The sequence below is a fragment of the Lampetra planeri genome, chromosome 54 (genome assembly GCF_965212315.1).
Source record: "Lampetra planeri chromosome 54, kcLamPlan1.2.h2, whole genome shotgun sequence".
Classification (NCBI taxonomy): Eukaryota; Metazoa; Chordata; class Hyperoartia; order Petromyzontiformes; family Petromyzontidae; genus Lampetra; species Lampetra planeri.
Window position 1 is genome coordinate 2,765,159 of NC_136160.1, and position 24,332 is coordinate 2,789,490.

General features: G+C 40.8%; 1 protein-coding gene across 5 annotated transcripts in view; it reads right to left on the bottom strand.

Moving 5' to 3' along the window:
* LOC144735209 (casein kinase II subunit alpha) overlaps positions 1 to 21,436 on the bottom strand; it is a 43,165-nt gene extending 21,729 nt beyond the window's left edge. For 2 of the 5 annotated variants that reach the window (XM_078617687.1, XM_078617683.1), the window contains exons 1-4: positions 21,373 to 21,436; positions 19,864 to 19,986; positions 6,517 to 6,628; positions 40 to 141 (exon numbers count right to left, since the gene is read on the bottom strand). In XM_078617687.1, the coding sequence (XP_078473813.1) occupies positions 40 to 141; positions 6,517 to 6,628; positions 19,864 to 19,964 (315 nt within the window). In that variant the 5' untranslated portion in view covers positions 19,965 to 19,986; positions 21,373 to 21,436. Of the gene's footprint in view, positions 1 to 39; positions 142 to 6,516; positions 6,629 to 19,863; positions 19,987 to 21,040 lie in introns of all 5 variants that reach the window. The other 3 variants (XM_078617684.1, XM_078617685.1, XM_078617686.1) reach the window with 3 other exon arrangements.
* Between the last annotated feature and the right edge of the window lie 2,896 nt (positions 21,437 to 24,332).

Here is a 24,332-nt window from a genome sequence, read left to right on the forward strand (position 1 = left end):
AAATGTGAAAACAGCGATGGAAATTGGTTCGGAACTCACCACAGGGTCTTTTACTACATCAAGCAGGGTGATGATATTGGGTCCGCCGCGTAAGTTTTCTAATATTTTTATTTCTCTCTTGATTTTCTTCTTTTTAACAGGCTGTTAAGGGAAACAAAAACGCAGCAACACGTACAACAAACAGTTAAAATGAATTAATCAAGCAACCCTTTATGTACAACCAGATGATAGGCTGATGAGATGTCTCTAACGAGATACATCAGTTTTAAAACCGGCCATTACAATTACAGCACAGGTCCATCATTAGTTTAAATGACACAACGAAAAATTAACACGACGCATTCACATGTGTGTCAGAATCTGAATATTTCTTTATACTGGAGGAATCAGATGAGCTATACAGCACTTTTCCACAGATGTCCAGTAGGGGCAGGATCAGAATGATACAACAAACAATGCAAAAATACAATAGGAGTGCAAAGTATAGGAAAGGTAAGCAAATCACTTTAAAAAAATGTACAAATAAAACTAAACTATTTTTTTATCTTACCAGGTAACACTCATTGAGCTATGAGCTTCTTTTTCAGAAGCGACCTCGCCACAAAATGATACCATGAGCAAAATAAAGAGCAAACGTGCGCAAAGGAATAGCATATGAAAGGGAAGTACTAAAACAAAATAAATGAAAAGTAAAGAAGATAGTTTTTTATTAAAAAAAACATTTTTATGGGAAGGCAAGTCTTGCACAGACCACGGAATTCAGAGACACCTGACGCATTTTGTATGTCTGGCGGCAGGGTGTTCCAGATTTTTTTTAAACTAAACTCATTTTTATTTTACCAGGTAAGGCCCACTGAGCTATACAGCTCTTTTTCAGAAGCGACCTGGCCACAAATGATAGCTAAATGAAGTGGCTTTATCACGTGGAAATGTACAGCAGCCAAACATCTAAATGCATGTTGATTCTAAATGAGGAGGGGAAAACCGGAGGACCCAGAGAAAAACCCACGCAACCATCGGGAGAACATGCAAACTCCAAATATAGTTAATGTTTGAAACTGTGCTCAAGAAGGATCGTCGCTCCAGCGTCGTATGATGGACTCGGTGAGATACAGAAGTGGGCGGTACAAGATAAAAAAAGACTCTCTCTTTCCGACATCACTTTTGCACACCATCATGTGCAAATGAATTAGACTGAACACTCAGCCAGAAGCGATGCTGGTTGTCACATGGCCAAGATTGGAGGCAAAGTCATTGTCCTCTCATGTGAATGGACAAAAACGGGAGGTGATATTGGCCCCTGACCAGGGTCAATGTAGCCGACATTAACTTCATCAACCATACTTTATCATTTATGCTGTGCGCCCCTAATGCCGTACACCTCTCGGCATCAGGTAGAGACTACCAACGAAATACAATGTCAAAAAACAACACTGCCAACAACCAAACAAGAAAAAATAAAACTGTAAATTGAGGTCCCATGATGTGGTTGAGACTAATGTCTTTTTTGTCCACTTTATTCGAGTTATTCATACGCTATCTAAAATGTATTGTATTTAATTTAGTCTTAAAATTATTATGGGTGCGTTAATTATATTTTCGGGTAAGCTGTTCCGCAACTTTGGTGCAAAAATACGAACTGCTCATTCAGCAATGCATAATTTTATCTGCCATTATTTTAATACAAAAGATGCACCACTGGATAGTAATTTGTTTGAAACGTAACTTGGCAATGTTTCTGCTAAATACAGTGGCCCAAGCTTGTTTGACAACTTGAAAGTGATCGTTAAAAGATAAATTTACACCTTCCAGTTCCTGGCAGTCTACGTAGTTCGGGTAGTCGAGGAGTGAATTTATGAGTAATTTTTATTGTAAGACAAGTCTGGCTGCAGCATATTGAACACTATACTAAGCCCTATGAGAAAGTGCACAGTGTTTTGAAATGCATGAAAAGCTTGAAAACACAGATTGATAAAAAAAAATTATAGATTTGAAGTTTTCGTGACTGCAAGGATCCATACTCTTTGTTTTTTTTTGGTAAAGTCACTTGATACAGTAATTTTGCTGTGACGGTTCCACCTGAAGACGGAAGCTTGTGTTGCCTCCGAAACGTCGTGATTAGATTTATTTGTTTTCTTTTTTAACCTACGTGACTTTACCGAAAAAACCAAAGAGTATAAAAAATGTATCATAAAATTTCTCCAACATCTATTAATCTAAATTTTAAAGACCCCAGCAGTAACACCGTACTCACCGGCTGCCTTATGCATGAAGGTGGTTGGAAGGTAGTGCTATAATTTTTAGAGGGATAGGTTTATTATGCAAGCCAGGGAACGTGTTTACCAGAATTCTAAAAGGCTAAACAACCGTTGTAAAGTGTGCTTAACAAAAATTCGTTGTCAGTTCAGAGGATTTTCAGTGATTGGATGTTGACTCTGTAAGGCAGTTAAGAGAAGAACTGAGAATATCAGTAAGATCTTTGGATGTTTAAATAGATCTTAAACGCATGTTTCTGTTTAGAACAAGATATATCGGAACTTCTAGGTTTGGAGGGTATGAGAGATAAAATAATCTGAACATTTAAACACTCATATGGTGGACTCTGTAAGATACGTACGAATAGTGAGGTAATAACCAGTGGCTGGTATTAGGTGATTTTTGTCACACACGTTGTTTAAAAACATTCAAATTTTGTTTACTACCCAATGTGTTTTCACGTTGTACCAAAGGTTCCAGTACAATCCGAAAACACATCGGAGCACAATGGAAAAAAATACTTTTTGAATTTCAGTCTTGATTTGAAATTTTCACCACGCCCGACCACCTTTGTCTCCCAAGTGGCGATGTTCACACACCACACCAGTTACTCGTTTGAGGATGAGTCGACCTAGAGGAGGCCCAGGACCGGTTGAAATAATCGTCACCGGTGGTGGCCGTGAGCGGGAATCGAACTCGGGTCGCCGGGTTCATAGAGCGGCGCGCTAAGCACTACGCATGCGCGGGTGACATGACAGATGTGACGTCACAGCTCACTTGCCGTGCAAAAAATATGAATTAATGCGCCCCACCCCCCCCCCCCAAAATGACCAAAGTCATTTATAATTTTATAATTTAGAATTTTTGCATGGTGTACAGTCTGGAAAGAACCCACATGGCAAATTTCAAGTTTGTTGCATGTCGGGAAGTACACTAAACATTTTGAACAGACACAAATATTCACAAATTTCCCTTTTATAGAGAAGAAAAGGTGTAATATTAGTGACAAATTTATGCAAAATACTTAGAATTTGTAATACTAATTCAATCGAAAACGTGTTTAAATTGGAAAAAGACCTGTAAGTCCTAACTTTAAATCTACTCTGAAAAAATCCCAAGAAATGTGTCGCCTAAGGTTTACAATGCAAACCTTAGGCGACACATTTTGTTTCACAGTTGCATAGAGAATGAGTTCATTTTACATTGTTGTTGCTGTATTTTATCAACAAAGTTAACCAATATGCTGGAATTGGTGCAATTTTTTATATATATATAGGACAATTCATTTTGTTGGTGAATGGCTTTCGCTTCATTGATGTGCCCCTAGCTATTTAGACCTCAACCAATTCCATTTAATCTATGCTGATTTTATTTAATTAATCTCTTAAACCTTTTTTATGTATGTCCTGGAGGCCTATTGACTGAAATGCCAACTTTCCCCTCTCTTGCTATACCTTCCTCATTCCCAAAGTATTTTAAAGATTCTCTGTTTGGGTTGATATCGATTTGTGTGCATGTTTGCATGGGGGAGCAAACGTTTGGTATTAAGCGCACTGCTCTGCAATGTCTGTGACCAGGATTTGATTCCTGGCCATGCGCATAAGTGGCAAGTTGGTATCTAAACCTGTTCTAGGTCAACTGGGCCTTAAACGAATACCCGTTGAATAAACTAAACCTCAGCATTGGAGACAACAAGGCGACCGGGCGTGGTCATGGCCACACGACCCCCTTGTGTGGTGTGCCAGCCATAACGGATGCTCATGATCAGATCATGTCCCTGTGGCGTGTAATGCTAAACGGGGATCTTTTTTTTATTAGTGCATTTGTTCATGCTCATAAATAACACCAATGGAAATTGGTATTTGAAACTGGTCTGGGCTTTTCCTAGGCCAAACTTGACTAAAAAACAAGTCCCTATCATATAATTATCTTTTAAACTGAAGACCAAAATACAGATCGACACTTCTGCTGACAAAAGAGAACGGATACGCAAGTATAAAAATATGTAACAACAATAATACTAATTGGGCCTATTGGTGAATGAGTTAATACTGGTAGGAACCCACTGGTTCCACCAGCCCACAGGGGATTATTGTGTCCGTCCGTCCGTCGTGCAGGGAGGGGCTGGGTGGGGAGGGGCTGGGTGGGGAGGGGCTGGGTGGGGAGGGTGGGGCTGGGTGGGGGGTGGGAGGGGTGGGGCTGGGTGGGGAGGGGCTGGTCACCCCGTGGTGCCCTTATAAAACTCAACGTTTAACCTACTCACGCCGGCTTGTGCCCGCCCTCACAGTCGGGCATATTTGCGGAATACACCACGCCGCCGTTGACCCTGGCCATTGACTGAGCAACCCAACGTTCCTACCAGCTCCCTCCACAGGAATGTGTAACTGTGCTACTCAAAGTCCTGAGCCAGCACCACTGAAATCCTCAGTTTACTTTCTGAGGTTTCAACAAAGATAAAACAAGGTTTATGAAATGTAGTGAGATTGATAGTTTCCAACTCAATTATAAACCACAAAAGCCATGTAAACAAAAGGCCAAATTAATCAGTTAATTTGCTCATTTGGCATAGTTAATGCCTGAGGGATGAAGTGTTCCTTTATGGCCTGAGGATGATAATTAAGGTAAAATGTGGAGATAATGGGAAAGTGACGATGCAGTGATTGAATAGTGCATTGGCTACCTGAGTACAATTTCTGGACATGACTATTATAACATGAATAAACACATAAATATGCATACATGCATGCATGGAACGCACAAGCCACACAGAACAACAACAGCCGCCACTCGCTACATAGTGGTAGTGGTCACCTCGGCGATTGTGCCAGGCTAGGTGCACTTCGAGGCTACATGAAGTGTGAAAGGCTCCCTGGCAGGTCACGGGACAGACCCCAGTGGAATGGGTTGATTGAGACCACTGGCACACATATATGCATACATATACACAAAGACACACCATATATCCTTTAACATATGTACGTATATATATGTGTGTGCTGTTGGCAGGCACTTATTAAGGCTAGAGCAGTACACGAGGGGGTGGGTGGCCAGCAGCATGCCTAGCCACCTTTGTCTCCAACATGACTGATGTTTACACTCCGTACCAGGTACTCATTTAAGGCTGAGTCGACCTAGGGGAGGCCCAAGGGATGGCTCAGATATACAACACCAATGTTGGCAATAAGCGGGAATTTAAATCAGGTCAATGGGTTCAAAGCGGTGTGCTAACCGCTGCATTACCGCTCCCACACTGGCCTACATCAGCACACACACAGATTCATGCAGGGATATGTATATATGGGTTTTATTTTTGTGTCACTGAGGAAAAAAAAAAACCTTGACAGGCCGATTGACTTTCATGTAATGCTGAGATTTACACTGATTCACTTATAGACAGTGAAACATCGATCTATTGTTCGTTAGCGGACCGGACATTTCCAACACTATATCAAGGGGGAATTTGGAGCAGGGAATGCTCTTTTTACTTTGTTTGTGGTACCCTTTTCCTCATATTCCCACTGGATCTCTGATCCTGTATATCTCTATTTAATGCATATCTCTCACTCTAGATCTCACGTGCTGTGTGTGTCTCTGCTTCTCTAGTTACAGGCATTTCCAGCCTATCACTACTCTACACGTGTTAAGAGAAGAGGAAGAAAATGAATGCCAAACGTATGCTAGAAACAGAATGTTTGACTACCGATACGGGAAAACATTCGTTTGGGGGACACTTGTAAAGGGAAAAAATAGACATTGTGTCAACGGAGATATGTGGGACCTAAAACATGAGATGGCACATGCAGGAAAACACAAGAAACAGGAATTAAATAACGAGGTTACACTTCGGTAAGGATGGCTGGGGTCGGGTTGGGTTAATGCCATTGATGCAGTATCATTGGCAGAGGATCATGGGCAATGCCAGAATGGGTGGGGTTAGTAGTCTCTCTTCAATGCAATGCATCTTCAGAGTATGATGTAATTTAAAGACATTTGGTAGGTTAACAGTAAGCTGATTGTCTCGCTGAATTATGACAGATCTCCGGTCGGGGACAATTCTGAAGGCATTTATGAAGTGAACAATTGGCTGAATGTGACAATCTTGACAGAATGTATTATTATGATGACAAAGTGGTCATGGGGCACTTTGTATGAAGTATAAGTACCATGGTATCTTGCAGAACATTACCAGAATAAATGTAGCAAGGTGAAAGCAGCATATGTTAGCATTACCAACTTAAATGCTGCCCCAGGTCTGTGTACCTTGAGTATTTTGACGACGACCTTCTCGTTGTTGGTGATGTTGATGGCTTCAAACACCTCGCTGTATTTGCCCCGGCCCAGCTTGCGCACCAACTGATAGTCATCCTGGTTCCTAGACAAAAGAGCAAGGCAGCCCCGCTTTTATTAAAGCTGAATTCAACATGATGCACATTTCACTTAAGCGCACATTTTAGCCATATGCTATTCTAGTACAAATGTCGTATTATAAAATAATAATTTAGTCTTTTTTCAATCCGCTGTTGACGGAAAATCTCCATGTCATGTTCATCATGGGGATGGTTTTTCCATACTACACCACACTGGTTAGTGTGGGTTGTGGCTAAAATAGAATTCTCCACACGTCACTCATAGCAACGGTGTTAGCCATTTCTGGGATTCAAACTCAAGATTGCCGGGTTCATACCATATCATTTTAAACACTATTCCACTGCATTATGATGCTGTTTAATAATAAAGCTTTGAAGAAATCCAACGATTGAATATTAAGCAATTTGCTTATATGACCAAATGGGTGGGTTGACCCCTTCTTAATTAGCATTCCTGAACAATGGCAGAAGTTTTATTTCCCCACGGCAAGTAACAGTCTGCCATAAAAACATCTCTACTGTCTCCCAGGTATTAATATAAGTGGAATTGATTACATCATTTTGACCCAGTTATTTAATGTAAAAACAAACTACAATTCCTGGACTTCAGTCTTACAAAGCCAAGCAAACAAACGTTTCTTCTAATAAACGAGCTAGGGGTGTATTGGATTAAAAAAGTCTAGGTATGAGACCTCGCTGAGAAACTCCAGGACCTGAGGAGATAGGATGGGCTGGATAATGTGCCAAGGCGAGAACAACACAAGTTGTCCATGTGGCCACAACACTTCACAGTCTCATCAGCTCAAATCTCTGATGCTAAGTAGGATCAGGCATATGATAACATGTATGGATGAGGTAACTGCACGTCATGACATTGGCAGCTTCGAGAACACATTCCTGCGGAGGGAGCTGGTAGGAACGTTGGGTTGCTCGGTCAATGGCCAGGGTCAACGGCGGCGTGGTGTATTCCGCAAATATGCCCGACTGTGAGGGCGGGCACAAGCCGGCGTGAGTAGGTTAAACGTTGAGTTTTATAAGGGCACCACGGGGTGACCAGCCCCTCCCCACCCAGCCCCACTCCTCCCACCCTCCCCACCCAGCCCCTCCCCACCCAGCCCCACCCCTCCCATTTTTGGATGCACGACAGATGGACATAATAATCCCCCGTGGGCTGGTGTAACCAGGAGGTTCCTACCAGTAAAACACTCTTGTCTGGCCCTAACATGAGCCATTCTCAATTTGGGCAACAATAAAATGGATTTTCTCTCATCCCCACTAGCAACAAGTCAGCAGCAAGTGGTGATCACATGTTGTATGTGTTCAGAATATGGACAGTTGTTGAGGGAGGAACCAGTGGGGATTTGGAAGGCTGCCCCACTCCTCCCCATCAAATCAATAATAAATAATTGATCAAATAATTAATACTGCCATAATGAAGGAGTACCACTATCTGGCAGGTGATTCACGGATAATCTGTTTCCCATCAGCATCGTCAACAGACATGGGCACTGCCCAGGGCTCACTAATACAGGGGGTTACTTTTCTGTCTGATACCATTAAGATACCTCTCATATCTGGCTTCATGGGGAAGCATTGTGCTCACATGGACAGTGAATAAATAATGTGTACGCAGCATGAACACTTTCATATGTAAGTTTTATCCACTTCATGTAGGGCTCGTGGGTTAAATATAAGAATAACAGTACATTTCTAAGCACAAGTACAGAGAAAACAAGAGTTTCGCCTAAGAAGAGGGAACTGTACAAAACACGCTTTTGAATAAAATTTAGTGTTTTGCTCCATATACGAGAACTTGGAATTATAAATTAGACTAGACAGGTAGGCTCAGGGGGCTAATGCACGTGTCAGGATACTGAGCAAGCACTTACAAGCCTCTGGATCTAAGCTCTAGGACTGACAAGCAAAAAAAACAGGAGTTGTTTTGTTCAGTTCAGAAATGCAGTGGGTTACAAGATTTCGGCAAAGTGGCTGAATACCATCTATTATGCAACCCATATCCCCACTGTATAATGCAATACTCCATGTGTTAAGGCTTTTCAAATAAAACACAATAAACTAAATATGTAATAATAATTAATTAACATTCTGTTATTTCTATAACATTATTGTATTGTGTATTTTTCTCCCTTTTATATATTTACAAAATGTATTCCAGCTGGTTTATCAGCATCCAGCCAAATCACTTTCTGAATACTGCATGGCAGCAGAGGCAGGCAGAAATGTGCCGGAAGCTACAAATTAAGGCGTTCACCCACTATTCTTAAAAGGTTAATATTGCACACTCGCAAGATTTACTCTCTCTTCAGCTAAGCAGATAACCTGAGCGGTTTCCTCTATGCTAATCTACTTAACAAACTCTCAAGAGTTGGACTTTACTAAAGCTGTTATTGTTCAGTTATTTTTTGAAACCATGAGCCGAGCCAGCTCAATCCATATGAAAACTTAGGTTACATCTCAGGAGGCAGAACAGTGATTTAGTCCTTAATTTCAGTGGAGCTATGTCAGACATTTTTAGAGGGCACAGGATTAGCTGCATGATCCACACAACACATTTTAATTTATATATCACTTAAAACCACAAAAACAAATATCTTTCACAAATGTCTTCTCCATCCTCCCTCCCTCCCCCTATGACCCTTTCAATAACATCTTCTGTGATCCTTGAATTAGGTTTGTCCCCCTTCGTGTTTCCAGTCGCCATATCTTCCACAATGCCTGTTCATATGCTCCTTTTCTCCTGCATGGCTTCCCCCTGTGCTCACCACTCAGCATGAATGATGAGGTCGGTGGTCCTTGCTGTACAGCACAACTCGATAAAACCCCTGAGGTGCCAATGTGGTGCAAATACAAACTGAAAGCAACCCAGAGTTGGCTAAAAAAAACACACACACATGCCAAGTGTACACACAGGCATAGCACACACACGCACTTTTAGCCTATACCATTGTGGTAAATGGTGAGAGCAAGCACCGAGTATGAACAGAACGGCAAAGATGAAGGCAGTGGGGCTGACACCATTACTTTGTCTTACCAGTTCTGATGTCAATAACACATTGCGCGAAGGACTCACAGATTGACTCAACCAAGAGGAAGTTGAGGATATTTTAATGTACATACACCAATTGTCAAAGGGCTTTAGAGCCAAGAAGCAATCCCTGGATGCTGAGATTGCAAGGTAGTGCGTGAAACCACTATGCAATTTCTTTATACAAGCATATGCACTCATAAATATGGTATTTTTTTTACTATTGACCACATACCTACAATCATTCAGATTCTAAAAAAAGCAATATCACATACATTATGCCTGGCTTTTGCATACTCTAAAAAATAATTGGTTTCAAAGAAAACGAATGCAGTCATCTAAGCTTTCATCTAAGCCTTGATACGGAAAAACATATTGAAATTAATGAAACCGTTTATATACATGAAACAGCTATACTGAGATGAAAAAATACAATATAATACATCAACAGAGGAGTCCAGGCAAGGAAATATGTTCTCAGTAAGGCTATTCTGACAAATTATATGCAAAAAAACTCGACTGGAGATAAAAATGCATAAAACAAATAGGAGCAAAAAGTATTACCATCTCAGATTTACTGATAACAGTCATTACAACAACCGACAGAAATGAACTACAGGAAATGAATGAAAAAATAGTGAAGGCAGAACAGGATCAAAATGACAAACTAGAGAGATCAGCAAAAGCAAGGTGGAGTGCAATGATAAAACTATGGAAAGCAACATTCCAATACGAAGAACGTTTTAATTGGGTCCATATTGCTTGCTATGACATATGGATCAGAAATATGAGCACTAATAAAGACAACGAAACAAATGCCACCGAGATAAATCGTATTGATTTTTAAGAAACGTAAGAAGACTTATTCTTGGTTCTTTCGGTCACCTAGAAGGGAAATGATAAAATAAAAAAAATTAAACATAAGATAAAATTCTCACGACGTTTTGGACACAACGCAAGCAGCCGTCCTCAGGTGAAGAACAGGGCTGTCGGAAAGACAGCGTCCTAATGACAGCCCTGTTCTTCACCTGAGGACGGCTGCTTGCGTTGTGGCCGAAACGTCGCTGTCTTTCCGACAGCCCTGTTTTTCACCTGAGGACGGCTGCTTGCTTGTGGCCAAAACGTCGTGAGAATTTTATCTTATGATGTTTTATTTGTATTATTTTATTATTTCCCTTCTACGTGACTTTACCGAAAGAACCAAGAATATGAATCCATGCAGTCACGAAAGCTTTAAATCGAAAAGTAAGAAGACTTGGCAGGACACGTCACTTTAAGGAGCAATGGCCGACGGACGAGACTGGCAAAGGAATGGTAGGCAAAGGAGGGAACACGCCCAAGAGGAAGACGACCATGAAGATGGAGCGGATGAGATCAGCTCATGTGCGGAAGCGAGACGAATTATGACACCGCAAGACTGTAGGAAGGGGACCGTGTTGGATAAAGGTCTTCATCCAGCAGTATAACGATTATGGCTATTGATGAAGATTTATTTTACGGGCTGAAGCACTTGTGCAGTGGTGAGTAGAATGCCACCTGAGGTTGTGTTTGGCCACGGCCAACATCAGTGGCGAGTGATATAAGAACCGCTCCTGTATGCATCCCTTCCACAACCCTCGTTGACTGGCTGTTTAGGGTGAAATGGTCATGGTGAAGCAACACTATACCCACCCCCCCACCACTTTCTCATAATAAATGTTGAATATGTTTACGAGTGTGGTGCCAGAGATGTTTTCTCTTAGAAGAAAACTATATTAATAAGGCTTTGTAAAGGTAAACAACACTCAACTCTTTCCTTTTATTTACTTACCTAACAGCACAGGATTATTATTTATTCATAGGCCATGCAGATGCCTTTCCTTACCAAGATCCACTGCCATGCTGTCTGGGCATAGCAGCCCAGGCAAGATGGGAGGGCAGAGCGGGGTTTGGGCCCCTCAGGCTTTACTTAATGACTGAAAACATGGGCCATAATAGACCACAATTGCTAAGTAATGAATGTGTAACTTTGTTGGAAAACAGGAGGGGATTTAATGAATGGGACATGGAATGCTGTCCACACTTGAAGAAAACGACGAAGTTGCATGCATAAAAACTGCATTAACCTCAGCATCTGATTCACAAGGGGTTGTCAGTAATTGTACCGGTGATTATTTTTTTTGGGAAAAGCCTTTTAAACAAACACCTATGCGATTTCATTCTTGAAGTCAAAGGATGAAAGTAATTGACAGGTTGGCTCCGATCCAGTGAGAAATGTAGCATGGAATAGAAAACTACATACATGCCATGACGAATTTAAACCAGTGAAATCTATAAATAGTTTCTCCATAATCAAAAATTAGAAAGACTGTATAGGTTATGAGCTCTGCATGTAGGTGTTCATTCATATGGATGATTAAAAGTAAGCCCAGTAATGAGATGCTGCTGTGTCAGCTACTGTATTATAAAAAAAAAATGTGTGATGAAATGGCTCTATAGTGGTACGTTTGTTAACAAGGGATTGTAAACAAACGTACCACTATAGTCCGTTTATTTCTTGTGGACTGTTCCTTCCTCACAGCTACCTGGTATTTTTTGCAAAAAATTACCAAAGCAGTTGTTTAAAAAAACCCTCTGACATCATTCAGTAAAGTACACAGTGTAAGAGCTTGAGTCATAAATTAGAACACTATTTTTATCTAATGCACTGTAAAGAGAGAGTCACCGTCTCTAAATAACCAGCTATTGTGAGTATGTATATGGCCAAAACTCAAGATTTCCTAATTAAACTTGAGTCTCACTGCCAAGAGGCATTCAATAACAAAAAAAAACTGTTTAAATTAGTTAAAAAATATGATTTGGGTCACTGAATGAGAAATGCAATTATCATTACAGAAGAAGATGGGTTAATAAAAAAAAAACAATTATAATCTACAACATTTTTTCAATAAACATATGCATTATATTTAGCAGGGCAAAATACAATTTTAGTTATGTCAAAGAGTGTGTTATACCTTTGAAAATCACAGCCTGGAGGCAGTGGTGGAAATGTAACCTTCCCATGGCAAGGGCCTGCTGCAGTGTACAGCACCCACCATTGCAAAGAAACGACAGTGCTAATATAGCGCTGCACTGTATTTTCTACAGGGCATTATAACCGAGGCACACAGGCCCTTGTTAAAAAAAGAAACCTACTGTCATTGGTAAACACAATTTTCTGCCGGTGTATGGTATTCCACTTTTTTAAATGTCCTACAATTCATTCCACCACGGATCATCATTCAGATTTCCCTTCCGTTTGAGATGTGGTCTTCTCAATGGGCTCCTTTATTTTACTAAATACATAATAATTGGTGTATTTTTCTTCTTGGTTCTTTCGGTAAAGTCACGTAGAATGGAAATAATAAAATAAAACATCATATAATAATTCTCACGACGTTTCGGCCACAACGCAAGCAGCCGTCCTCAGGTCTGTCGGGGAGACAGCGTCTTTATTCAGACGCTATCTCCCTGACGTCGTGAGAATTATTTTATTCTGTTTTATTTTATTATTTTATTATTTCCATTCTACGTGACTTTACCGAAAGAACCAAGAAGATGAATCCCTGCAGTCACTAAAGCTTTAAATCGAAAAATTGGTGTATTATAGAGATCAGTTTATAAGTTATATATCGTGCTTGTTATGAACGTAAGAAATGTTGACTGATCCTTCCTAAAAAACATATTACAGGACTATGCTTTTAAGTGACACATCTGTGAGTTTATGTTAGTCGTACTTAACAGCTACAAAGTGTACATTTAAAGTTGCCTTGCGACAACTCTGATGGAATTTTTGAAAATAGAAATGCAGATTAAAATAGGCTTTTTTAATATTTGGCTTTGTAAATATTTCAGTCGGTGCAGCCAAAATCTTGGACTACATATCAAGTATCATGTTGTCAAGGGAAATACTGTGCAATGTTAATGAGTTTAAAACCGGCACTCCTAAAATCCTGGGTATGATTTCCAGGCTCATACCAGAGCTAAAACCAGGCGCCCAAACTGTGCAAGTGATAATGATCTCATAGACAACCCTTTTATCACCCCAACAACACTGGATAAAGAGCCTTCCCACACCATTCAAGTAGTAGTCGGGGTTATTTGATGATACTTCACCATGCTGATCAAGTGTAGGTTGAAGGCAGGACGCATTGATGGAAGCACGTGGTAGAGTCCAACAATACATTTCCCTGCACAGCCAGCCCCCTCTGCTGACAATGGTCTCACCGTTCGCTGACTGCACAGAAACCCATCATTAAAATTTTCGTTTTGCACTTAAGTCAACTGGGAAGACAGGCAAGTAGTCAATAAAGACTTTAAAACGTTCAATACACTAATACTAGCAGATGCCAAGCAATGAGTGTAGTGGTGTACATCTACGATCCACAACTTTGGTTGGTGGTGGACTGAAGTTCATGTCATCAATATACAGAACTCAAGTAGATTTTGCATTCATCTGTGAGAATATTTGCATGTTATTTACAACCATGTACGAGCTGTCACCAAATACCCAAGGTTCCTCTGACGTGTAAAATATGAAGGAATTGGTCAAACATCATAAGCAAAGATCCTCCTAAATAGTCATGAGACTACTTACCTGAAAAAACACATGATAAGAAGGATAAATGCAAACATTGCTTCACTATTCACACATTGTTATAGCAGACTGAGGTGCAGATGCACACTATAATTCACAGATTTATGTCCAAACAATCAGTCATCCCAAGCGAGTTAGCAGTGTCAAGCATTAACTTCAAACTTCTGCAAAGTAAATTATGTGGTCAATTTCAAAAGCAAACAGTCGATATCAGAGCAGGAATAATAATACATTCTTATGCGGAAAGATATGAAACAATCATAACTTTTATTAATAAATCAATGATTAAAAAACCCATTCGTAATCAACCCTATGTAACCACTGGTAACAGAGTGTACATGAGAAAAAAAAAACTCAGTTAAATAAAGGACAATGAATTTAAAGCTGACAAATAAGAGAACGCAAAATTCCAAATTCTCGACCTTAATACTTATAAATTATGGAGTATCATGTAACACCACTCTGCGCTGTGCACCTGTTATGCAAGATTTGTAAATGTGCCAAATATCAAGCAGCATCACAGCTGCCAAACCAAACTCTCATTGCTGTTAGTTTGCAATGGAGGATCTTTGCTGCAGTTAAACTGTTTATGGAGTCAGTTTAGCACGTAGGCTTTCGCGACCAATATTATCCATACGATGTTTTTTGGGTGATAACTCATAAAAATAAATGTCGTTAAACTCGCCACCACCCGACACAGCCAATCAGTAAGGTTTGTCACGTAAACAGAACATGCCAATTGTGGTTACTAATACAGCACACCGGTGTGTTTGAGAGTAAACCCACATTTACAATTTGAGTACAACGTTTCACCAGTAATTACAACTAGCATCATCAGGCGACAGCCAGATTTGTGGAGAAGTCTGTTTCGTTCCTTATATAGAGGCGTAGACGTGGTGACCACGTTTCTGCGCTCTTGCGCAAAGTGGGGGGGGGGGGGGGGATTGCTGAGTCAACGTACATTATGTATGTGCATTATGCGAGCCCTTTGATCTTGTCCTTCCTGTCTATTGTGTGTATTAAAATAGCCTACCAACGGTAATCTCTATAGAAGTATGCTGTGGCGACAGACAGATTTGTGGCTGTCACCTGATGATGCTAGTTGTAATTACTGGCGAAACGTCGAACTCAAATTGTAAATGTTGTGGGTTTGCTCTCAAACACACCGGTGTGCTGTACTAGTAACGAATAGGCATGTTCTGTTTACGTCACAAACCTTACTAATTAGCCGAGTCGGGTGGTTCCGGGTTTAATGACACATTTATATTTATGCGATCTAACCCAAAAAAAACTCTATTATGGATTTTATGGCGTCATTATTTTTTGTTTATATTAATTGTTAGGCAAACAGCTATACAGAGAAATAGCTGTCCCCAACACAAACTGCTGTATTTGCATAACTTCACACATCTCATCTCCATTCGTAAAAAAAAAACCTCTTGGACAATTCTGCACCCCATAGAATTCAGAACGTATTAAAAGTTTCCACAATTGCTACTTTGCATATAAATGGGAAGCATATTCCAATGTAATGCTTGTAAATGTTTAAAAATTCAAAAAGCGCACATAAATTATAGATTGTTCATACCGACAAGGGAAAATAAAAAGTTAAGGTTGCAGTTAGTCTCTGGGAAGAGGGGGCTTCAACTAGAGAGAAGTCAAGAATACCTCTTCAGAGGGTATTTGGCCTACTCTTCCACACTGGCCAGATGTCTTTAAAGAGGTGGAAGTGCCCACACTTTATCCCACCACATGTACCCTGCCAATCAACTAAATGTGTGATGTACCCATTTATACTGCTGTGTAGACAGAGGTGGGGGATGATTAAAAAATGACGTGCCTATTATTTGCTGGGAGCTTGAACAGGAGATTTCTGAATTGCAAGTGGAGTGTTCTGACCATTACACAGCAGCAACCCACTGAGAAGTATCTGGGCCTGAACCCGAGGCTCTTTGTGAAATGTAAAAAAATCATTGACAATCTGGTTAAAAACGACAAGAGTCAAACTGGGTTTTCTGTATAGATATAGGAAGTGGTTTGTTAAACCTGCTCCGAAGACATTCATTGTTATACCTAATCTGCCTATAATATATCTTCCACTATTATCACCAGCCTGGTTCCAATCTATAACAGTGGGCATCAGGATTCGCGTATGGCTGACCATTTTGAGAACGTAATTGTAACATAAACACGAATACTAATGCTGCATTAAAAGTATTTAATACGAGTAAATTAGTACGTGGCAAAATGAATGGATGCCCGCTGAGGTGAAAAACAGGAGCTCCAAAGCTGATGCGACTGTCGGCAATAGTGGAGAGTCGTGAATAACAAAGATACAGCACATGGACGCTTGTGCACAAATGGAGGCTCCGGGACACTCGTGAACAAATGTCCACTGTACTCAACATCCCCAGAAACATCTCTGAAATTCACATGACATCTCCGGAAGCTCTTGTTACTTGATATATAAATAAACGTTACAAATATATTGCTATCCCTCCACATGACACAATAATAATCATTTGGAAAGTCAATGTTAATTGCACTGCCTCGTTTTTATCCAGGTGTATATGGCACATTGCCTCCATATTTCTGTTCTTACCTGGCTCACATGAATTGTAAGCATGCTATAAGCTCAGAGACATTTCTCATGCGAAAGACTCCCTGTCAGCTCTGTCTTGCACCACAAAGCTTTCCCTTACTCAGCACTATCCGAATGGAACCAATGAGATCCCAATAGCAGACTGAATCCAGTTACGTCTTAAATGTAAAATAATATATTACTACAAGGTTTAAAACGTATACATTGTTCCATTAGATTATTTTCTTCCATGTCATACATTGTCCATGAATATGAATATTTTTAAAATATTATTGAGTACCAATGTATATTATTTTCATATTTTCCTTTGTCTGTTATTAATTGTTTGCTGTGAAACTGATATCAGTACTGCTGCCATCTTGCCAGGAAATCCTTGGAATGGGATGTAAATCTCAAGGGTGTTTATCCTGGTTAAAGATTCATATACGTATAAATAAAATGAAAACTTAAAGTGAATGCAGGAAAAATTTATGTGAATGAACTGTAAGAATGTCTAAATTATTTAGAAAAAATAAGCAAGTGCTGCTTGTCTAATTGCTTACAACAATGTGCAGAAAAAAAGACAAATTTGAGATAATATACATATTTAAATTCAAACCATCTTCGTAATGTGTTCGTGACCATACGTTTACAGATAAATTTAATGTAGAATGTGTATATGTATATATTTTAATACAAGCTACTGCTCATTTTAATTAATAAAAATGTGAAATATGGTCATACTGGAAACAGCGTGAAAATTAAGAGCCTTACACCTCTGACCTTCAAGTAATATTAATGACAAGCCATTGCATCAACCAACTTTGAATAATACAACATAGAATTTTGTGCACCATAGAGTCTACATTTGAAGTTAAAGAGGAGACTGCTAGAGGCCACTACATTCACCACAATGTTAAGAATGGATTTTTGAATCGAATCATGTCCCTGAATCGGGCGGCAAGGTTAATCACTGAAACACCGATAACCGCTGTACAATGCTTCCATAGAGCTGACCTTTTACTTGGATGAACTATTTGATAAAATTCTAATGAATATAATAACAATAATATAATAATTCTGCATGGGAATTATAAGAGCTACTATATGACTGTATTTAATTAAACCAAGGCCCTCCTTGGAAAGTGTGGCCTTTTTGGTCTCGATGGCCTCATCATCATCATCAGCAGCCATTCTTTCTACTGGTGGATGAAGACCTCCCCACAAGCTGTCACATCCCCGAGTCTTGCGATGCTATGAATTCCATCTTAATCCTGCACATGAACTTATCCAATTGCTCCATCTCCATGGTGGTCATCTTCTCGGGGGGAGCATTCTCTCCTTTGGCTGCCATTCTAGCACCAGTTTTATCCATCACCCATTATCATCATCATGCATCCTGTGCAAGTCCACTTACTTTCCTTAATAGTCAATATTATACATGGGATTTGTGTTTGATTCATGTGGTCCTCTTTCTGTCTCTCAGTGCAATTCCAAGTGTGCATTTTCATGTGCTTCTTTTTGCACTTTTAACATGCTCTTTGTGTTTTTTTGTCAGTGTCCATTTTCAGACCCACATCATAGTGGGTATTTGCCCTGACTGAAAATGTTCAACTTCAAGTAAATTCACGTGTAGTTTTTAATTATTAAATCCAGCTTTGCAAAAGTTATCTACCTCTGTATTTTATGATTTTTATCCCAATTTACCTTCAATAAATTGCCTAGGTATACATATTCTGCTGTGTTTTTTCCAGCTGTCTGGCTTTTTTATACTTACACAGAAATTAAATATCTGAATCGTGAAATGATTCCTCAATGTATTGTTGCCCGACTATCCATAATAACCAGCCAAAAGGAAACAAATGTATTAATATAAATGGTAGTTCAAGATGAATATTAATAAAAAGCTAAATAAATTTCAAACATGAGTAGTAAGTATAAAAAACTAATATTGATATTATTCCAATGTATGCTGCATCTATAAAGGTTCCAGTGACATATTGCTTCAGAACTAAATGTCTTATCTTACGTTTTGGTATACAGGAGTTGTAATATTAAAAACATTTATATACAACTCTGGACATCATAAATATGCAAACTATTGACACATAAAACCACGCATCTTAACAGATTACTAAGATTACCCAGACGTATTTGCTTGCAATGTTAACATGAAGCAGTAGGGATTCCAAAGTAATGACAACAAAGTCAAGAGATATTTGCATCACCAACAGATAAACATGTCGTTGCATGTTGCTGAAGGCTGTCTCAGCCGTGAGTAGTTTTCCCCAAATTGCCACATGTTTTCAAGAGTAATTGTAATTAAATCAATAAGAAATGCAACACTGGAATAATGTTATAGTGAATGACTGGTTATTACAGTAGAGTTGTTCTGGAGTCAAGGATGTGTATTTGTGCGTGTTTAACAATCATTACCACTTTAAGAGGCAGTACACAGATATTTAAAATACTGTGAACAAAAAAAGTCATTATCTCCCAGCCAAAATGAGCATGAGGCAGTGCTCTTCCTCAATTATTGGCCCAAAGCCAAAGGGCAACCACAATTTGCCTTTCCATAAAGTGGGAATCCCATAAGAGAAAATACGTAAGAATTATTTTTATTTTTCAATTAAAACGTCAATTTAAGAAGTTGTTCGGCACGATGTCCGTTTAGCACGGTTGGCTACGTACGGTGCTAAAGAAGTTCAACATACGGTACACACAAGATAAGGATTACACGAAATGAAATATAACAACACTGACAAAAAAATTGTGTATTTAATAAAAAAAACATAACTCGATTCCCAGCCACAGCTGGAGTAACATCTGAACAAATCCTCGGCCTGTCAATGCAGTATCAATATTGTTGTATGTCACAAGACAATTGTGGTTGCTGTGTGATCCAGAGGCAAGGCGGCAGGGTAAGGGGGTGACACATGAAGGGACGGATGGATGATGGTGGTTGATGGTGGTGATGATGATACGATCTGGTACTCACCCCCACTCCACCACGTGTGACTCATAGTCCCAGTACTCGCGCGGGCGATGCGTGTTCACGTCCGTGTATACACGCGCTCGGCTCGCCACGGGCGCAGACATCGCTCGCCCACTGTGACCTGGACTGGTACATTGGCAAAAAACATTGATAATCAACTGCCATACACAGTACCTCTATTGCATAGACTAATTTTTTCGAGGTAGTCCTGTAATAGCTCTCTTTCGGATTGTTACCCAGTGCTTTCTTCGGCATGATGTCCGACGTTTCGCTCCCATGTGTTTGGGAGCTTCTTTGGGACCTTACAGTATAATTATAGAGCGAAACACGAAGAAGCTCACAGCACGTGGAGTGAAACGTCAAGGCAATTCCGAACGACACGTGGGTACAACCTGAAAACACATCGTGCAGGTATAATAATTATAATGATCGGTCATGATCAGTCCATTGCTGGATTAAGATCTCCCCTTGGCAACAAACAATCCGTACTCTTCTAACAAATTGGATTTATATGGTTTGCAAAGTCACGAATTACAAAGTAAACAAAACTTCAAATAATCGAATAGAATGTGTAAATTATGTTACTCTGCTGAGTGGTAACATAACTTCAGGTTTGTACATCTTGTAAATGGTTCATCAGACACTGTTTGTAACTTTACTAATTCAATAAATGCAGTCTCTGCTGAAATGGCCATCCATAGCACAAGTTGTGGTCCTGATCCACTGATTGAACTTCCAACATTCCCATGGAAGGAGACCCCTGTCTCAATGAGACGACTACCACTGTTGTTGACGTTCCACTTATAATAGTGGTACGCATTTTACCAATACCGAAAGTAATCACTGACGTTGTATAGCCGCAACCCAGATTTAAACTCGCAACCTATCAATTTAAGGCAAGCGTTTATAATCAATACAACCTTCCTCTATAAATACAAAAACTATTATAAAATAGCGTTGCGCTCCTCATAATAATAACATACAAACCTAGCTAACGATAGTATACAAACACTGCTGCAATTCGCCGTCATTCAACAGCAGACACCACGCGACCTTAAAAAAACTATACAGTACACCTCGAACTAAAACGCATTTACAACACACATCCAACTTATCTTTATCCACGCTAACTGGCTACGACCAATTGAACAAAGATAACAACATCCAAACATTTTCCCACCGTCTTTAAGTGTGCTTTTAGGAGCGCCAAGTCCTCCTCTTCACCAAAATATCCCCGGCGCGGCCTAGCCGAGACGCGAGCGCTCCGCGGACCCCCCGTCCTCGACTAGAATCGCGCGCCGGCTCCCCTCGCTCCAAAGCCGGGAAGGTCCGCGAGGCCCTACCACCCTCCCGCCCGCCCCTCGCGAGGTGCCCGAGTCGCGCGCCAAAGAGAAGCGACGGGGCGCTGGGTCTCTGCGTGGCGTGTGTGGCGTGGCGCGGCGTCCCGCCTGAGCCTAGGGCGTTTAGTGAATCGAAACGGGTTGCGAGGCACACGGAGGGCCCGTTACTGACCGTGGCCGGCAGGGCGAGGGAAGGCCGTGGTGGTGGTGGTGCGGTGGGGGTGGAGGGGGGGGGCGGTGCGGTGGAGGGGGGGGTGGAGGGGGGTGATGGGGGGGTGAGGCGCGGTGGGGGGGTAAGGCGCGGTGGGGGGGGGGTGATGGTGGTGGGGGGTGATGGTGGGGGGGGTGAGGCGCGGTGGGGGGGGTGATGGGGGTGGGGGCGCTGGGGGGGGTTGAGGCGCGGTGGGGGGGGGGGATAGTGGGGGGGGGAGGGTGAGGCGCGGTGGGGGGGGGATGGTGGTGGGGGGGTGATGGTGGTGGGGGGGGTGCGCGGTGGGGGGGGGGGCGGTGGCGGGAAACGAAGGAGCGCGCGCCACAATATGGCGGAGAGGGCTCTCTGGAACCCCCCCTTGCCCGCCCACACACCACCAGAGTTGATGCTGCACAACCACGCCGGTGGCAGAGGAGATTCCCACGGCTATCTCACACGCTTGGACAGGGCTCCACGTCCCCAGGCGCACCATGGTGCTGGGTTTTTTAAGTTAATAAAAATAATAATAAAATCGCCTCACGAAGTGACGACCCCCCCCCCCCGTCCGTGTGCGTGGGCGGTTTTTGTCGTGATCTCCTCAGTCAGTGGATGTGGTTATTAATTTTACCTCAGCCACATCTTCTCCAATAGAACCGAATAAAAAGTGTCACCCACCGTCTAGAATGGCGATCTCCTCAGTGGCCCCGGTGTAAAAACATCTTAACCACTTGGAACACCTCCAATATTTAACGCCCCACAAAGTCTCGTTTTTTTAGCTCCTTTGTGACCACCGTGTAAAACGCCTCCAACTTCACAATCACCTCCAACTAAGGTTCACCACCTTTTTGTCCACTATACAGAGTGGCCCCAGATGTCTTGTGACACCCACCCCTTCCCCCCATTTAATTCTCTGCAACTAAATATGTTTTAAGTAAAGTTTCTTAAAAAAATTAAAAAAATGTAAAGGGGTCAATTAATTGGGGGTCACAAGCCAGCTGGACCACCCTCTGGACCAAACCCAGGCATATCTCAGTCAACCTGGGTCAAAGGGCGTCGTGGTGGCGAGATTTTAATTACCTCGCATGGTTCATGGATTTTTCTCCAGGTCCTCTGGTTTTTCCCTCCACATTTATAAACATGCGCTTCGAGTATATGGCTGCTATATATTTCCACATGATAAGCGACTTCATTGGGCTATCATTTATGGCCAGGTTTCTTCTGAAAAGAGCGATATAGCTCAGTGGGCCTTATCTGGTTAAATAAAAAAATATATAGTTTTTTGCGTGTATTTATAGTGTTTTATCAAAAACCGTACAGTATACTGCAATTGAAGCTCAGCACAATTCTACCAAATCTCCGTTCAAATCAATTACTTGCATCCAAATGAAAACGAACATCGGGGTCAATTCCCAGACTTGTGGGTCAAACCCAGACAAGGTGGAAACCCTACCAAAAAAAATCTCCTCAAACATGTTTTTCTCTCTTTAAATCCCCGTAAGTGCCCTCCATATTTTTGTGTGAAGGTGACGGTGCCACCCGACAATTTCCTATTCACACCAACTGTTGGCAGAAGGACCTCCATCAGAGGTGATTTTTTGCCTCGTCTTCCACAATGGCCAGACGGTCGTGGTGGGTTGTTTAACCATACTTCAGCACGCTAGTCAGTGTGGCCTCGTGGAGGGAGAGAACCAAGTCCAATTTAGATTTGACACACGACTCATATTCGCTTTGGCTGTGGATCAGACTTAGAACATCGAGTTCTTAGCACAGCACGCTAACCACTCCACCACCAACATGTGAATTTTATTTACAGCAGGAGAGAGCCCACTGAGTGAACATTTGATAAATAACTCCACTTATATATGAATTACAATGGTGTCTGATTAATTGACCAAATCACTCAAAATGTGACTTATCTTGTCACGTTATTTGTGAATGATGGGACATCCGTAAATTAAATTATCCCATACAAGTTTAACACTTAGGCTTTCGCGACCAATATCAGCCATAATAGAGGGCTTTTAGGTTAGATCGCATACATATATAAATGTGTCGTTAAAACCCGCCACCACCCGACACAGCCAACTAGTAAGGGTTGTCACGTAATAAGAACATGCCAATTCGTCACTAGTACAGCACACCGTGTGTTGGAGAGCCAAGCCACGACATTTACAATCTAAGTACGACGTTTCGCCAATAATTACAACTAGCTTCATCAGGCGACAGCCAGATTTGTGGAAAAGTCTAACTGTTTCGTTCCTTATATAGAGGCGTAGATGTGGTGACCACACTTCTGCACAAAACATATTTCTCCTTATTCAATCCTCAGTGCAGTTCTGAAAATCACGAAACATATTATTGCTGATTTAGAGTCATTCACTGAGTTTTAAAATGTTCATTTTTGCACATGTAAGAATTGTGTATTTGAATATGATAGGCTGTGAAAATTGGTTCTAAAAGAACATTCCTTTCAAAACTATAACATAGAGTATTTATACCTCCGTAATTATTCAATAAAGGTGAATACGAATGACACGTAATTTATATTCATGAAAGCGGTGTAGATTATCCTACTCTGCGACTGACGTAGAAAATGCACTGAATTGCTGAAATTACTCCACTTATACCAATTAAAGTTAATTATACTTTTCAGTCACTGTGTCCTAAATGCATTAATTAAACAAATAAACAGTTGTAAACATTTTTCATGAGGCAGATTTCATTAAAGACCTTGAATATAAGTTTCAATATGGTTTGTCTGTTAGGCATTAAAAGATAAAAGGCATGAAAAGGTTTGTTTTAACGCAATTGGCCATTAAGATATCATTTTTGGAACTGTCTAATCAACTCCCATTTTTTCTTGAATAAATATGCTGTACTTTCGTAATAAATTGGTGTATAACGATTCGTACTGTAATATAAATTACTCAACATTTTTTTTT